Source organism: Monocercomonoides exilis (assembly GCF_001643675.1).
Source record: "Monocercomonoides exilis strain PA203 chromosome Unknown scaffold30-1206723, whole genome shotgun sequence".
NCBI classification, from domain to species: domain Eukaryota; phylum Preaxostyla; order Oxymonadida; family Polymastigidae; genus Monocercomonoides; species Monocercomonoides exilis.
Window position 1 is genome coordinate 879303 of NW_027150575.1, and position 17977 is coordinate 897279.

General features: G+C 37.3%; 3 protein-coding genes across 3 annotated transcripts; 1 reads left to right on the forward strand and 2 right to left on the reverse strand.

Moving 5' to 3' along the window:
- Positions 1-187: 187 nt before the first annotated feature.
- MONOS_11933 (uncharacterized protein) lies at positions 188-7600 on the forward strand (the record flags this gene model as incomplete). Its single annotated transcript, XM_067864510.1, has 2 exons — positions 188-6111; positions 6356-7600. 2 exons carry the CDS (start codon positions 188-190, stop codon positions 7479-7481), a joined length of 7050 nt encoding a protein of 2349 aa, XP_067725192.1. The 3' UTR covers positions 7482-7600.
- A 2016-nt stretch (positions 7601-9616) lies between these two features.
- Positions 9617-10735, reverse strand: MONOS_8733 (uncharacterized protein). Its single transcript, XM_067879168.1, has 4 exons — positions 10516-10735; positions 10373-10457; positions 10203-10307; positions 9617-10120 (listed from the first exon to the last, which is right to left on the reverse strand). The coding sequence occupies exons 1-4, from the start codon at positions 10707-10709 to the stop codon at positions 10013-10015; spliced, it is 492 nt and encodes a 163-aa protein (XP_067725193.1). The 5' UTR covers positions 10710-10735; the 3' UTR covers positions 9617-10012.
- A 1239-nt stretch (positions 10736-11974) lies between these two features.
- On the reverse strand, positions 11975-17510 carry MONOS_8732 (putative DDE superfamily endonuclease; the record flags this gene model as incomplete). Its single annotated transcript, XM_067879167.1, has 3 exons — positions 11975-15443; positions 16233-17182; positions 17232-17510. The coding sequence occupies 3 exons, from the start codon at positions 17508-17510 to the stop codon at positions 12440-12442; spliced, it is 4233 nt and encodes a 1410-aa protein (XP_067725194.1). The 3' UTR covers positions 11975-12439.
- Positions 17511-17977: the final 467 nt, after the last annotated feature.

The following is a 17977-nucleotide window of genomic DNA, read 5'->3' on the forward strand; positions in this document are numbered from 1 at the left end:
TGTTAGCAATCATCACAATATTTCTGGTCAGAACGAAAAAGAAAGTCATAACGATTCAAAAGAGACAGAAACGAATCAATCAGCTTCAAATATAATTTCAGGTATTTGCAAAAAGTCATTTATAATTAATTTTTATTCTTAATTTGAAAATGAACTTCTATTTTTCAAAAAATTTTAAGATTCAAAGATGAAAGAAGCATCTTCTTCTTATTTGACAAACAAAACTGATTTATCGAATGTCACATCAAGCAATAATCAAAAAGAGTCTTTTCAAAATTCTGAAAAAGATAACCAGAAAGAAATGCAATTTATAACTCCACATTTTTCAAAAGCATACTACTCTTCGTATTATCAAAATGAAAATAGTTGTTCATGGGAACGGAACAAAGAAGATTCATCCAATAAAGCGTTGTTATCCAACTCATTTTATTCTCAAGAATCAGAGGCTATCAAAGCAAATTCAACTTCTGGATATTTTGATTTTTCGAGGGACATCTTCAATGTTTTATCACCTTCGCCATCTCCAAAGCCTTTTTTCCCTTCATCTCCAACTCCAAGTGACAGTTTTATAATTTCCCCACCACCTCCTCTTTCTCCCTCATCATTTGTTCCGTGTCCCGAACCATCTCCTTTACATTTTTCTTCAATCATTGGGAATGGTTTGCCTTATAAGCAAGCAATGGATGATTCATGGAGAAAAAAAATAACTTTAGTCCAAGAGACTACCGAAAACGTTGAAGAGCATCAAACAGCAGGGTTGCTTAAGCAAGCTGCAGCATATCCTCAAAGGAGTGATATTGGAGCAGGCAAAGAAATCAATATAAGCGCCTATCAAAAAGCATTTCAGCGACTCGACAGAATTGACACATATCGTCCAAGCGATGATTTGTCCAAAGGAGATGCAGAATTCGTGCTGTGCGAACACAACGAAGATGCATCGCAAATGAAACAAAAGGAAGAAAAAGCTGCAGAGGAAGAAAGAAGAGACAAAGAAGAGAAAGAAAACAAGAATGAAGATTATTCATTAACAAATGAATTGCGTACAAATAGAAACGAGGCAAAAGACAACCAACATTTGCATAATGATGAAGCATCCATCACAACATTTTACTCGCCAATAACTCTTCATTCACAGCAAATTGATTCTCTTTCTTTGCCTTCTTCTTCTTCTTCTTCTTCTTCTTCTTCTTCCTCCTCCTCCTCCTCCTCCTCCTCCTCCTCCTCCTCCTCCTCCTCTTCCTCTTCCTCTTCCTCCTCCTCCTCTTCTTCTTCAAACAAAACAACATATTTCTCAGACTCCTTAACAACCTCATCCTCCATGTTTTCTGCTCTTCCATTCTCTTCTCCTTCAGATTCTTCTCATTTGTGCATATCTCTCCACCCATTCATGGACTACCAACACACTTTGTCTTCTTCTCATTCTAAGGAAGACATAAAAATGCCTCAAAAACAATCATTTTCTGCGAGAGGTGAGGAGGAGGAGAAAATTGTTATCGCTTCTGCTTCCTCTGCTTCCTTTGCTTCCTCCTCCTCTTCTCCTCTCTGCTTTATTCCAACTTCTTCATCCTCTTCCTCTTCCTCTTCCTCTTCTTTATCCTCGTTCCCTTTGTCTTGTCTTCAAAGTGTATCAGACAATTCCCATTCATTTCTTTCAACCGACATTTCAATCAACCAGAATGAAGAAGAAGAAGAAGAAAAGGAAAACGAAAAAGAAATAGAAGATACAAAGAACATTGAAAATTCCACTTCCAAATCATCATCTCAAACATCTCAAGATAAATCGATTTCTTCTTCTTCCACCTCTTCGCATGCCATTTCTTCTTCTTCCAATCAACCAACAGATGAAATCGAAAAAATGCAGCTTTTCTCTATTAAACCAACAAATTATGCGAAAAATTCTGATTTTTCTGTGTCTTCTTCTTTTTCTTCATCGCCTGTTAAAAATTATTCTCTTCGTTCATTGACGAATTCTCAACCACTTCAACATATTCCATTTCATCAGCAATCTATCATTTCAGATGAACCTGCTAATACTTTATCATCTTCCTCAAAACAATTATTAGATTCTTCTTCCTCTCCTTCTCCTTCTTCTTCATCTTCCTCATTTTCCTCCTCTTTCTCTTCTTCTCCTCCCTCCCCCTCTTCTCCTTCAAATTCGTTTATTCCAAAACTTCCTTCACAAAATACATCCATCAACATTTCGTCATTTCATTCGTCTTCCATTTCTGAAGATGAAATCACTTCACATTCATTCCTGTCATCATCATCATCATCATCATCATCATCTTCTTCTTCTTCTTCTCAACAACATAATCGTCACATTATTAATTCTCCTTCTCCTTCTCCTTCATCTTCATCTTCTCTTTCATTATCATCATCTTCTTCTTCCTCCTTCCACACAAAAACGATCATCTTGCCCAGTTTCCATCGAGCATCCGAAGATGAAGAAGAAGAAGGAGAGGAAGGAGGAGGAGAAGAAGAAGGAAAATTAAATGAAAAGCAATATTTTGAAGTAAAAACAGAAGAAAAGAATGAGAATGAAAATTCTTTCAATGAAACATTGAATTCATCTTCTTCAAATGCTCCTGTGCAATCATCACTTGATTCAACATACTCTTCCATTTCTTCTGTTTCTTCTTCTTCTACAATCTCTTCTTCTCTTTCCACTTCTTCTTCTTCTTCTTCAAAAACTTCTTCTTCTTCATCTTCCTCTTCCTCCTCCTCCTCCTCTTCCTTCCTCTCCTCCTCTCCCAACTTCCAATTCCCTTCTCCTTCTCTCTTCTCTCCATTCTACCCAGAGTCACCCATCTTATCGCCTGCTCTTTCTTTCTCTCCTTATTCGCCTTATTCTTCTTGTGGTGTTCCTTCAATTTCTTCTTCTTCTTCTTCTTCTTCTTCTTCTTCTCATTCTCCGCCTCAGATCTCCTTCTCTTCTTCCTCTTCCTCTTCTTCTTCCCTCTCTCTTCCATCTTCTTCTCCTTCATCATCATCATCTTCTTCTTCTTCCTCTTCCTCTTCCTCTTCTTCTTCCTCTCTCCAACCACCCTCTCAAAATAATCTTAATTCTGATCCAATTTCGTGCAGTCTTTTCAATCTGTCTGAAATATCTTCTCCAATCAGCTCATCTTCTCCTCAAATAATAATTCCGATTTCTCTTCCACCTTCTTCTCCCCCTTCTCCTTCTCCTTCTCCTTCTCCTTCTCCTTCTGATTCTTGTTCTCCTTCTCCTTCGATTTCTTTATCTGAGACAGACAACAATCTTTCTCTTTCTTCTTCTCTCTCTTCTTCTCCTTCTCTTTCTTCTTCTTCCTTCTCCTCCCTTTCTTCTGATATTCTTAGCGCAGAACATTCGTCTTTCTCTCAAATGAAGAATGTGATTGAGACAATCTCTTTGATTCCGTTCAGCCCTCTTGCTCAGACAGGTCACATGGCTCAGAAAGAGAAGGAAATGAAGAATATGAAAGATGTGAAGGAAGAGAAGGAGAAGGAGAAAGAGGAGAAGAAGGAGAAACAAATGCAGATGATGAATAATGAATTACCTCTCTCAACAACATCATCGTTATCATCGTCACTTTCATCTTCTCCTTCTCCTTCTTTATCTTCCTTTTCTTCTCCTCAACCATCAACCTCTGCTTCCATGTCAACATCAGTCTCAACTTCAACATTTCAATCTTCCTCCTCCTCTTCTCCTTCTTCTTCTCCTCTTCCGTTCTCCTCTTCTCTCTCTGACACAACCATTTCTCTATCTTCGCCTTCTCCTTCTCCCTCTCTCTCCCCCTTTTCTTCCTCTTCCTTCTCCTCTCCTTCTCCCTTTTCTTCTCCCTTTTCTTCTTCTTCTTCTTCTTCTTCTTCTTCTTCCTCCTCCTCTTCTTCTTCCTCATCTCTTTCCTCTTCTCTTCTTCCCATCAGACCAAAACGTCCTTCTGCTCTTTTCTCCACCACACTCTCTCCAAGTGCCACTGCCTTCCATCCCTCAAAGCTGAAATCTTCTATCATCAAAAAATCACCTTATACAAAACATTCTTCTTCTTCTTCTTCTTCTTCTTCCTCTTCTTCCTCCTCCTCTTCTTCTTCTCATCATCATCATCATCATCACACATCAAATAGCAATTCTCATTCAAATTCAAATTCTCGCCATCATTCCAGTTCTCATTCACATTCACATTCACGTTCTCATTCACACAAACACACTCACTCTCCTTCTCCTATCAACCCTTCAAACAACATTCATTCTTCTTCTTCTTCTTCTTCCTCCTCTTCTTCCTCTTCTTCTTCAAAGTCTTTAAAAAAATCTTCTATTTTGTCCATTCTCTCTTCTTTTTCCTTTTTGGGATCTTCTTCTCGCAAACCTTTCAACCCTTCTTCTTCTTCTTCTTCTTCCTCTTCTCTTTCATCATCATCATCATCTTCCTCTTCCTCCTCCTCCTCCTCTTCTCTATTGAATTCTTTCGACACCTCACTCACAGCAGAAGAAGAACTGGAACTTGTCCACAATCCATTTTTGAGGGAAAGAGTAAGACAAACACAACTTTCTCATCTCTCAAAGACTTCTAATGCTCTGAAATCTTTGCATTCTTCTTCCTCTTCCTCTTCCTATTCTTCTCTTTCTCTTTCTTCTTCTGCTCTTCTAAAGGGAAAGAAGAGGAAAACCACAAAATTAGAAGGGAAAGACAAGCAAATGAGAGAAACAAGTGCAAGTTGTGTGAGAAAAGCTTTGACGACGATGAAGAAGAAGAAGAAGAAGAAGCGGAAGATTATCAGCAGAACGAAGAAAATCATAGAGAATTTAGTGCCAGTGAAGAAAATGGCTGGAAAGGAAGGGAAAAAATGGGTGGAGGAGGAGAAAATGAATGTGGAAGGGGTGAAAAAAGAAGTGAAATGGAATTTCCCTTCGTTTCGATTGGGCAAAGAAGAAGAAGAAGAAGAAGAGGGAAATTCAAAAAAAGTGTTTGAAAACAAGGAGAAAGGTGAGAAAGAGGTTTGCTTTGAGGAAGTGGATGAAGAGCTGTGGAGGTGCTATGAGGAAGTGAAGCAGAATGTGAATGAAGCGAAGGAAGACAGAAATTTTGACACGATTTTTGAGAAAACGATGACGACACAAGAAATCCAATGTATTCAGGACGAGTTTAACTTCTGCAATCATTTGTTTTTCCTGGAGAATGAGGTGCTGGCGAAGAAAGAGGAGAGAAAAAGAGAAGAAAACGAAGAAATGTGCTTGTCTTCGTTGGATAACGAGCAGGATATGAAGATTGAGTTTGAGATGGCAGAAGAAGAAGAAGAAGAAGAAGGAAGGGAGAAAATGTTTGAGGGAAAAGAGAAATTTGATGTGGAATTAAAATTTGATGAAAAGAAATCGATTGAGAAGGAGGAGGGAAAGGGGAGTGAATTGAAGGAAGAGAAAAAGGAAAAACAAGAAGAAGGAGGAGGAGGAGGAGAAGAAATGGAAATGGAAGTGGAAGAGGAGGAAGAAGGATGGGAAGAAGAAGAAGAGGAAGAGGAGGAAGAGGAGGAAATGGAAGAAGAAGAAGATGATGATGAATTATTAAATGAAAAAGAGAAGAAAGAAGGAGAAGGAGAAGGAGAAGGAGGAGAAGAAGAAGAAATCGACGATGAAGCTAATGCACCAATAGATCCATCTTCTCTGAATGAATATGAAATTCCTGAACTTCCCTTGTTTTTTGATGTGATGTCTTTTCTGCCAAATTCGATGGTGCAACAGCAAATGCAATACAAACAAGGAGAATTCAACTTCATCCCAGAAGATGCGAAGATGGCGCTTTTTGCAGGGAAAGAAGGAGGAGAAGGAGAAGGAGAAGGAGGAAGAGAAGGAGAAAGAGAAGGAGAAATAATCGACAAAATGAGTTTTGTTCAGCATGAGCAGATGATGGGGTATCCGTTCTATTCAGATTATGACTCGATTTATATGCCTCCTCATCCTTCGCCTCTGGTTGAGCCTTTTGTTTCTTCTTCTTCTTCTTCTTCTTCCTCTTCCTCTTCTTCTGCTTCAGAAGACAACAATGGAGAATTCAATCAAGTTGCACTGCCGAAGACATCACTGTGTTATTTCTATGCGAAGGGCAAGTGCAAATACGGAGATGCTTGTTGGGATATGTATGAATTTTTAGAATTTTTTATTGTTGTGATTTTTTCATTGAAATACTTATGTTTTTTTTAATCTTTTCCTCCATCTTATTGAAATCTATTTTATTCTTGAACAACATATTTATTGACTTATTTATTTATTTATTTCTCTCCATTCATTCTTTATCAAATTTATGCTTTATTTCCTTCCTTCCTTCCTTCCTTCCTTCCTTCTTTCTCTCTCTCTCTCTCTCTCTCTCTCTCTCTCCATCAGTCACGGCTCCCCCTGTCCTCACTGTGGCGCCAAAGTGATGCATCCCTCCATTCCTCTCATTGAAACTCTCCCTCTCCACCACCAAACATGCACTTTTCTGAAAGACAGAACAGCCATCAGCTTTTCTGACGACGCCATCAAAAGCACAGCAGCACTGGAGCATTCGTTCCGCTCACACCAGAACTCAGCGAACGGATCGAAGCATTCAGCGAACTTTCAGTATTTGCATTCACATTCTAATTCTTCTTCTTCTTCTTCTTCGACGTCATCATCTTCTTCTAATTCTTCTTCATCATCTTCTTCTCATTCAATGCACAACTGGCAAAAGGGAAGCAACTCACAGAATAAAAATGCAAATTCTTCCTCTTCCTCTTCTTCTTCTTCGCAAAATGATTCTCATCAGCCAGAACAATCAAATTCATTAACCTCATCATCATCATCTTCTTCTTCTTCTTCTTCATCTACAACATCATCTTCATCTCCAACAACCTCATTAACCTCTTCCTCCTCTTCATCTTCATCTTCTTTATCCTTATCTTCTTTTTCTTCCTCCCCTTCTTCTCTTTCCTCAGGTTTCAAGCACACGATGGCCTCTCTTCGCACTCCGCCCACAAGAGCCTATGCCAAAAGAGGCAGACACAAACCATGGGGAACAATCAGAAGTGGCACATTGAGTGGGAGAATGAGGCAGGAGAACAATGCTCGTTCACATCAGGAGAGGGAGAGGGAGAAGGAGAAGGTGAAGATAAAAGAAAGAGAAAGAGAGAAGGAGAAGGAGAAAGAAAGAGAAAAGAATTCGAGTAAGGTAGCAGGAATTGGAGGGGCGAGTCATTATGAAAGCTCAACTGTGCAATCTAACAGCACTTTGGATGAGCAAAAGAATTCATCTTTTCAGACAAAAGAAGGAGCGAAAAAGGAAAACGAGCGAAGTTCAAAAGCAGAAAGGGAATTTGCTGCGAAAGAAGATCAAAATTTCGTTACGAAAGCTGAACAATCTGAAGTGCATCACAATTGCGAGAGAAGAAATCGGATAAAGAAAAGCCGGTTTCGCCAGCTGAAAGAGCGAAAGGCTTTGCATCAGTCTTATTCTTCATCAGAGGAAGTTGATCGATCTGCGAAGCAGTGAAATTCAAATAAGAATATAAAAACTCGAAACTAATGTTATTTCTTAGAACTTATTTTTTTATTTTTATTTTATTTTTTTTTATTTTTAGATATCTTTACGTTAAAAAATGTTTATTTCAATAATTGTCCATCTTTAATTTCACACCACTCAATAAAAATTGTATTTTTTGTTCCCAAAGCACGAGATGCAGCAAATGAACTTAGAATAAAAGTACCATTTTCACAAAGAATGTAGGGTGATTTATTAACCCGAATATTTTTTTTAACCCGAACATTTTTTTTATTAATAAGTTTAATCAACCCACTTTTCATATTTTATTAATTGTTTTGAGTATATAAGGAAAAGTCAGAAGTCAGAAATTAAGATCAAATTACTATACCTAATCTCTGATGGGGGGGGAGATGGGGGGGTTAGCTCCTCCATCTCTGATTGGTGCCTCCCCTGAGGAGATTAGGTAATAGCAACGGGGCTGACTAAGTTAGAATTTGATTGAAAAATTTTTTTTGATTTTTTTTTCATTTCAAAAAAAAAATTTTTTAAAATAAAAAAAATGATCATAACCAAAAAATATTTTTAAATGAGTGTTGTGGAAATCAAAAGACAACAAGGATTAAAGAAAATTAGAAGTTTAATGAGATCCTTCCAATATCGACATATTGAAAGTAGATTAGAGCGTGTTGCAACAATTATTTCTAATGGAGAAGCTCGGGTTGCTGATGCTGCGAACATGAAGGAATTTACTCGTTCGGCAATTGATAGGGCAGTTACTGCTGTGGAAAAAGGAAGGAAGGCAGGGAAAAATGGAAGACCAGAATTATTCAATCAGGAAGAAAAGGAAACTATATTTGGAGTGCTAAAAATCGAATGTGAAAGTGGGACAAGTTACAATGCTGCGCAAATGAGGAAATTAGTTTGTTACAATTTTTAATTTATTGTATTTATCTATTTTTTATATATTCAGATGAACACTGTTATCAATGATAGGAAAAAAGACGACTTCGACGAAGAAGATGAAGAAGTGAACATTTCGAAAGCATATCCTTATCAGTACACAAAAAGGAACCCCGATCTCAAAGCTTCTCATCCTCGAAATGTCGACATCCAAAGGCTCTCCGCATCAAACCAACAAACTCTTCTTCCATTTTTCACTCTTCTACAAAACCTTCATGATCAACATCATTATTCTAACTCTCTCATCTTTAATATTGATGAATCTTCTCTCCGACTCTCTGATTCTTTCTCTTCTCTTGTTTTCCATCCTTCCGACATGCCTGCCGGTTTCTCCAAAACACCAATGAACATGCCGAATTCAACTCTCGTCGTTGCAGCTGCAGCTGATGGCTACTCCCTAAAAAGCGTCGTTCTGTGGCCTTGTCGGAAACTGCCAGATGAACTGCGCCTTGTTCTGAGTTCGCAGTTAGATGTTTGGGGTGAAAATGAAGGCTGGATGACTGAAGCGCTATTCCTCAAATATGCTGAAGAAGTGTTGCTTCCAGGGATCACACAAAGAAGAGAAACTTTGAAGAAGAAAGATGAACGTTGCCTTCTCCTTCTTGATTCTCATTCTTCGAGAGCGCAGCCTGACTTGTGGAAGAAGTTCGCCGATTCTTCAATAGATGTGGTCACCTTCGTACCCCACACCACTCACATCGCACAGCCGTTGGATCGTGGGGTGTTTGCTGTTTTTAAAAAGACAATAAATGCTAATTATGAAGCGCCTTCTTCTTCTTCTGTTGTTTTGCGACGAGAAGCGCTCGCTGATGTGCTTCCACAAGCTTTACAAACTTCTTTGTTGCCTTCTACAATCAAATCATCATTTGCGAAGAGCGGAGTACTGTCACATCAGTGGCACGAAGTGTTAGCGAAGCTGCCAAAAGAACCTTCTGTCACTCTGAAGAAAAGAACAAAAAGGTTTGATTATTTTGGAAAATTAATTACCGATGAAGAATTTTTAATAGAATGGAAAAAAGAAAAGGATGAAAGAAAAGAGTCAAAAAATGAAGAAAAAGATAATGAAGAAATTGAAAAGGCTTTGTTTGAAGATGAAAAACCGAAAAAAAGAAAATTCGACCCATTGAAAATTTTAAATGATGATTTTTCTGATGATGAAAAAAAAGAAAGAAATACTCGAAAAATTGTCAAACGAGAGCTTGTTGATTATATTTATTATTAATATTTTTTAAAAAACGAAATCAATACACAATACACAAAAATAAATTTGTTTATTTTTTATTCGGGTTTTCAAAAAAATATTCGGGTTAATAAATCACCCTATCTTAGATTTCGCAGTAAATTGAGAAGGTTTCTGAAGGCAAAAGTTCATTAATAATTCAAAGAAGTTGTTCTTTGATCAAATGTTTCATAAATGGTATGATTGTCAAAAATAAAAACAAATAGAGTTTGCTTTTGAAGATGAAAAACTCATACATATCAAAATGGCAAATACAAAAGTCGATGTGCCGTGAAATGCTCACCAAAAAATAAATTATCCTAATGTTCCCTAATCACAAGATAGTGGAAGAATTTCTTTATTAACGTGCACTTCGCTCAAATTTATCAAAAAACGAATCTGAAATGATTGGCTCTTTGTTGAGGTCTTTCTTTTCAATTGCTTTCTTTTCAATATTTTCTTGATAAAGCTGCAAATTAATATTATGAAAATTATTTATTTTGAAAGAGATGTAAATAATTCGATTAAAAAGTTATCGTGAACGTTTAAACCTTTTTGTTTTCCTTTGACAAAGCAAGGCTGTATTGTCTTTCTCTCTCTTGCTTTTCTTCATACTTTCTTGTTTGTTCTGCATCAGCACGAAAGACTCTCTCAACCTATTAAATGAATAAAAGTCAGGTTTATAAATATAAAATATTCAGGTGTATAAAAAATTTCAAACAATTTTTTGCTCTTCTTGTTTTTCTCTTTGGAGAGCTTCACGGTGTTTCATCTCTGTTTCTTTCATCCCAGCCAAGACTTCAGAACTGTAAAGAAGAATTAAAAAAGAGAAATATTGATACAAATAACTCATTATTCACGTACTGAAGTCTTGCTTTCTCCTTTGGTGAACCGTGTATTGAGGTATATCTTCTCTCAGCAATTTCTTGCTGTTGTTTTCTTAACCTTTCGATTCTCAATTGTTCCTGCTCATACTTTGTGTCCGTTGAAGTTGCATTTGGTTGACGAAGCAATTTTTTGTGAGAAGGCGAAGTTGAGCTTGAGAAAGGCCTAGACATTTAAATATTCAAAAAAGGCATAAAGTATATTAAAGATCAGCATTTTTTTCAAAAACAGTTTTATAGTGGAAATAGTGACAAATTGGATAAAGTTATTAGTTCTTCAAAAATAAAAAGATTGAATGAGTAAATAATTTGTTGTATGAGAATATCTTTTAACAATTTGTTTATTTATTTTAATTTTTTTTTTATATTTCACTATTAATTTTTGTTATTTTTTCTCAATTCAAAACCTATTTAAATTTTTGAAATATTTTTTCGTAAAGATATTTATGAAAAAAATCAATCAATAATTTTCAAAAATAATAAATTTGACAGTGCCAAGCATTGACTGACGTGGGCTCATATTCCAAGATGACAGATGTGAAAATTCATGAAATTCATTTATTTACCAATTTTGAAATTTTATTGGATTTCTTATCGATATGAAAGATATTTTGTTTCAAAAAAAATTTACAACTTTTCACAAAAAATTATTTCTTGATGATATTTTCATGAAAATTTTTTATAATATCATTCATATTTCATTTTGTTTGTTGTTTTATTAGGAGAAGCTTTTTTAATAAAGTGTGTGTCGTTTTCTCATATATATAATGGACTTTCGATCTTAAATTATTTATTTTTGTTGCTTTGGATTTAGAAATTGTGTATGCATGAAAACCGATGATAGTGTTACCTTAAGTAATTTGCATTGTTTTTTATGCATAAGTACACTTCTTCTACTGTTTTTTGTTTGCTCGATTTTTCTCATTTTGCTTTGCGGGAAATCACGCGCTTCAAAACCAAAATCACCTCAACCTCCCAAGCCCCCAAGCAGCAAACTTTCGATTCAACATGGTGCAGAGGAAGAAGGACGTTCACAATCAATTCAAGCGTATGAACGAAATCCAACACAACAAAATGTTGTCAGTTCGCAAGAACCTCAACGACCGAGAATTGCACCCACCGTTAATCAGGACATGCTCGATCCCGAGCCTGAATCCCCTGAAACTTCTTCGTTATTTACAATGTCGCTTCACAAACAGGGTCGTTCATTGAAAAATGATCCAGATTCTCTTGAACAGCTTTAAAGAGAATCTTCAAAATAATTTAATCAATCACAAACATTACTGTCATTTCAATCCTGTTCCATTTCATAATCATATCATTTCTTTTTCAGTTGTTTATTGAATTTTGCATGTATAATTATTTAAGGATGTTAAATTATGATATTGCTTAATTTAATGTTGTGTTCATGCTTTCAAAATATTTTTTTTTTTTTTTTAAAAAAAAGGAAGTTGTATTTTGTATTTTTTACGAAGTTTTTATTGTCATATTCCTTGCTTTAAAAATAAGTTAAACTTCTTATTATAATCCTTTTTTTGAATGGGCAACTTCAAAAACAAAAAAGCATCAAATAAATTGCTTTTCAAAATCAATAGAAAACATTATCAAAGGCCTGTTTTCAAAATTAAAAGAATACTTCATGGATAATATGAAAAAAAAAGAAAATTACATCATCTTTCCATTTAAAATCTTAAAAAACAACTTAAATAAATTGAAATGCAAATTGTATGAAGGAAAAAAGAATCTAATTTCATCTTAAACACTAATATGAAGAAAAACAATCCAACGTTATATCAAAAAGACGAAAAGAATGAGTCTGTGATTGCTAAAAACCAGAAAAAAATATTTAATTTCTATTTTATTAAAGACGATTCATTCAGTGAATGCCCAGCCGTAACAATGGATTATTTTCTGTTGTCCTTCCGCGCAGGCTGAGAAGCACGAGACAATTTAGACGGGGGAGCCATAACCAGTCCAGCAGGTATTTTCATTCCAGAGGGAGTTCTCAACACCGGCTGAGGATGTGGTGGAAGCTTTGCCTTCTGAGAAGAATTCAAAGAGCGATGAAATGACGCGTGTGATGAATGATTCAACGAAGAAGACGAAGACGAAGACGATGCTGAAAATGTGGCAGAACAAGCCAAACTGGAAGAATCAGCAGATGAGGTGGATGATTGCGAGGGGAGATTGGAAGCAGAAGAAGAGAAAGATTGTCCAGTTGAATTTGTACTTGGATTTGATTGCCCCTCTGTTGCATTGTTGTTCGAAGCAGAAGGCTTTGAAATTGAAGAAGTCGAAGAAATCGATGGAGCTGTTGAAGAAGAAGAAGAAGAGGAGGAGGAGGAGGAGGAGGAAAAAGTAGAGGAAGAGCTTGAAACAGAAGCAGAGGATGATTGAGAGGCATCTGCAGAATTATGAACAGAAGCAGCAAAGTTCGAAGAATCTGATGGCTTTGTGCTTGCCAATGAATTTGGATAATTCCCTCTGTCGTCTCTTCTTTTGCTCCCTCTCCGTTCTTCAAGCTGATTGCCAGGTTGTTTGGATAAGTTGCTAATATCTCCAGGTGAAGTGGCTGAAGATAAAGGAGGATGAGGACAAGGAAAAAGAGTCGGACAAGCAGCAGCAGAAGAAGAAGGCTGTGCACCAGATGAAGATAAAGAAGTTGGATTTGAACTGTTTGAAGGAGGAGGAGGAGGAGAGGAAGAAGAAGAAGATGAAGAAGATGCATTTGGAAATGTTGGATGTGGAGAAGAAGAAAGCATTTGAGATGATCGTCCATAAGCATCGTGCACTTGTGCTGTCATTTTCGAATTAGAAGAAGAAGAATAAGTCGAAGAATTAGATGCCTGTGGATAAGGCGGGGGATAAGCCGGAGAGAAACTTGCAGAATTGTTCTGAGCGTAGTTCTGAAGAGCAGCAGACTGCTGAGTCGAATGTGACTTTTGGTAAATGTGAGCTGACTGAGGTGATTTGGGGGGAGTGGTGCTGAGATTGGGAGACACAAGAGGAGAGGACGAAGGCATTGTGGAAGTGATAGCAGAGGAAGGAGCAGATGAAACAGCAGAAGGAGAAGGAGATGATGAAGGAGATGATGAAGGAGATGAAGAAGGAGAAGGAGAAGGTGAAGGAGAAGACCCTGCAACAGCTCCAGCGGAGTGAGAAGAAGCGAATGAAGGCAGAGAAGAGAGCGAAAACGAGGTGATTGTGGATGAAGCGATTGGCGGGGTGCCCAGCGAAGAGGGAGGCAGTGAAGATGAATGGAGCGGCACCGAATGCGATGCGATCTGGTTGCTGCCCGCAGACTCTGACTGCTTCGCCCCGTCGCTCCTTCTGCTGCTGCCATCCAATTCCCGCTCTTCCTCGTCTCTCTCCTCTTTCTCTTCTCTCTCTGAAGACGAGTGCGTCGGCGGTGTCAGCACAGCGGTGGTGTCTGTCGTGTGTGTCTGGTGTGATGCCAAAGACAACTCAGTCCTGTTTGTCGACGGCGTCGGCTCGCCCCGGTCGCTTCTCTCGCTCCGCTCGCTGATATCGCTCACCTCGCTTTTCGTCGATGTGTTTCGCGCTTTTTCTGTCCTCTGCTTGTCCTTCGAGCCTTCTCTTTCTCTTTCTCTTTCATTCTCGTTTTCTGAGTACAGCTGGTTCTTCGTCTTCCACCTCTCCTCTGAATGCGGCCGCTCCTTCTCCTTCTTCTCTCTCTCGCTTGCCTCGCCCTCTCCGCAGCCCATCTTCATCTCGCGCTTCATCTCCTTCTCCTGCTGCCGCTCGAAGATGTCGAACGGGTCTGTCTGCGTCGAGCGGCTGGAGGAGTCGCTTCTGGACGACGACAGCGTCGACCTGTCTGTTCTTTCCTCGCGGTCTGACTGAGGAGGAGTGGTGATGGAGGAGTAAGTGGTGGGCCCAGTTGCAGAGCCTGCAGGGTTCAGAGCAGCGGAGAATGCAGAGGAAGAAGGGGCCGACGATGGAAGTGACGAGGAAGGATAGGCGCCAGACAGAGAAGAGGACGATGAGATGGGAAGCACACAAGAATCAGCAGCTGAAGCAGGCGAATGAGATGGAGCTGCAGAAGTGGGAGGCAATCCTGATGCGTAGCACTGGGACGAATTATGAGAAGAAGCAGACAATGATACAGAAGGTGACGAAGATGTAGATGCTTGAAATGCTGCAGCTTGAATGGTTGTTGACGCTCCATTTGAATGTTGAGGGAAAGATGTATGAAATGAAGATGAAGCTCCTGTTGAAGAAGACTGAATTGTTGTGCAAGGAAAGGATTGGGAAGATGAAGTCGAAGTAGCCTGAGGAAGTGTTGAAGGTGCAAATGGAGGGAGTGTCGAACGAAGGTGATGACGTGAATGACGCTGACGAAGAGCTTCTGGAAGTGATTGAATTATTCTGTTCACAAAAAGCATCGTCTTATCGACACTTTCTTTAACAATTCCTTCAAACGAGGAATAAGCCGGAAAAGAAATGATTCGAATACACAAAGCCACATATGAGGAAAGAGGGTGAGCACGTGGGACTAGATCTGTTCGCGAAGATCGGCTTTTTCGGCTTGATTCATCTGCTGTCAATAACACTTCAAGAAGATTTGTCAAAGAAGTAAGCAAATCAAATGTTGGACCAAAAAACGAGGTCAAAGGTTGTTGAAGTTCTGTTTGAATATACGTGCATGTATTTTCAAATGCAGGAGTGAAAATTGTAAGCAAAGGAGCTCTTGTATGATGATGACCTATCCAATTGATTTCAGAAATCGGCGAAGGACAATTAATTATTTGAGAAACAATTATTGTGAATGTCGACATTGATCTAACAATTAATTTCTCAAGAAATAATAGACGCTCGGTTGTAAGGTCTCTTCTAAAAAGCACTGATATCAGAGAGTACAACGGAGGCAAAATTTCTGGTGCATGTCTAATTAATAAAAAATAACATTTTTATTAAGATATTTACAAAAATTGCAGGAATTCAAGTGTTTTAAGAAATAATAAAAAATTTTTTAAACTTGACGCTGCATTTTGTAAATTTAGATAAATGATGTTTCAATCTTTTTAGAATAGGTGGGGATGTTTGTTTTTCATCGTTTGGAGCAGAAGATATTCCAACAGATATTTTAGTAAAGTCAGTAAGCGTGTTAAAAATTGAATCTTCCATATATTTTATCTTATGGGAAAACGAAATAATACAATTATTAATTAAAAAACTTTCGTTTTCAGTTATTCAACCACTTAAAAGATTAAAGATAAACAAACAGCATCATTATGATATCAAAATATTTTCTTGCATTCATTATAAATTACATTTTTAAGCAAAAAAAATATCTCTGATAAAAAAAATTATAGGGTGATTTATAAACCCGAATATTTTTTTGTAAGCCCGAACAAAAAATAAATGAATTTATTTTTGTATGTTGTGTATTGATTTCGTTTTTTAAAAAAACATAAATAATAAATATAATCAACTAGCTCTCGTCTCACAATTTTTCGAGTATTTCTTTCTTTTTTTTCATCATCAGAAAAATCATCATTGAAAATTTTCAATAGGTTGAATTTTCTTTTTTTCGGTTTTTCATCTTCAAACAATGCCTTTTCAATTTCTTCATTATCTTTTTCTTCATTTTTTGACTCTTTTCTTTCATCCTTTTCTTTTTTCCATTCAATTAATAATTCTTCATAGGAAATTAATTTTCCAAAATAATCAAACCTTTTTGTTTTTTTCTTCAGAGTGACGGAAGGTTCTTTTGGCAGCTTGGCTAACACTTCATGCCACTGATGTGACAGAACTCCGCTCTTCGCAAATGATGATTTTATTGTAGAAGGCAACAAAGAAGTTTGCAAAGCTTGTGGAAGCACATCGGCTAGCGCTTCTCGTCGCAAAACAACAGAAGAAGAAGAAGGTGCTTCATAATTAGCATTTATTGTCTTTTTAAAAACAACAAACACTCCACGATCCAAAGGCTGTGCGATGTGAGTGGTGTGGGGCACAAAGGTGACCACATCTATTGAAGAATACGCAAACTTCTTCCTAAAGTCAGGCTGCGCTCTCGATGAATGCGAATCAAGAAGGAGAAGGCAACGTTTTTCACTCTTCTTCAAAGTTTCTCTTCTTTGTGTGATCCCTGGTTGCAACACTTCTTCAGCATATTTGAGAAATAGAGCTTCTGTCATCCAGCCTTCATTTTCGCTGCAAACATCCAACTGCGAACTCAAAACTAGTCGAAGTTCTTCAGGCAGTTTCCTGCTAAACCACAGAACGATGCTTTTTAGGGAGTAGCCATCATCTGCAGCTGCAACGACGAGAGTCGCATAAGGCATATTCATTGATGTTTTCGAGAAACAAACAGGCATATCGGAAGGATGAAAAACAAAAGAAGAGAAAGAATCAGAAAGTCGAAGAGAAGATTCATCAATATTGAAGATGAGGTAGTTCAAATAATGATGGTGATAATGAAAGTTTTGATGAAGAGTGAAAAATGGTAGAAGAGTTTGCTGATTTGATGCAGAGAGCCTTTGGATGTCGACATTTCGAGGATGAGAAGCTTTAAGTTCGGGTTTCCTTTTGGTGTATTGATAGGGATATCCTTTAGAAATGTTCACTTCTTCATCTACTTCGTTGAAGTCGTCTTTTTTCCTATCGTTGATAACAGTGTTCATCTGAACATAAAAAATTGGTAAACAAAACAAATAAAAAATTGTGACAAACAAATTTTCTCATTTGCGCAGCTTTGTGACTTGTCCCACTTTCACATTCTATTTTCAGTACTCCAAACATCGTTTCCTTTTCTTCCGACTTGAATAATTCTGGTCTTCCATTTTCCCATTTCTTCCTTCCATTTTCCACAGCTGAAACTGCCCGATCAATTGCAGAGCGAATGAATTCCTTCATGTTTGCAGCAGCAACAACCCGAACTTCTCCATTAGAAATAATTGTTGCAACTCGTTCTAATCGATTTTCAATTCTTCGATATTCAAATGACATCATTTTTTCTCGAAGAATTAACTGTCCACGTTCTTTTTTGTTTTAACAACACTCATATCAAAAAAAATTTTTGGTAATGATCATTTTTTCATTTTTTTTTAAAAAAATGTTATTTGAAATGAAAAAAAATCAAAAAAATTTTTTTTTCGACCAAATTCTAACTTATTAATACCCCTTGCTATTACCTAATCTCCTCAGGGGAGGCACTAATCAGAGATGGAGGAGCGAACACCCCCATCTACCCCCCCCATCAGAGATTATGTGTAGTAATTTGATCTTAATTTCTGAATACTGACTTTTTATTATATACTCAAAACAATTAATAAAATATAAAAAGTGGGTTGATTGAACATATAAATAAAAAAATGTTCGGGTTAAAAAAAATATTCGGGTTAATAAATCACCCTAAATCAATTTCGAAACGAAATTTTTTTTATTTGTGGAATGAATAAAATGTGTGTGGGTTTTTA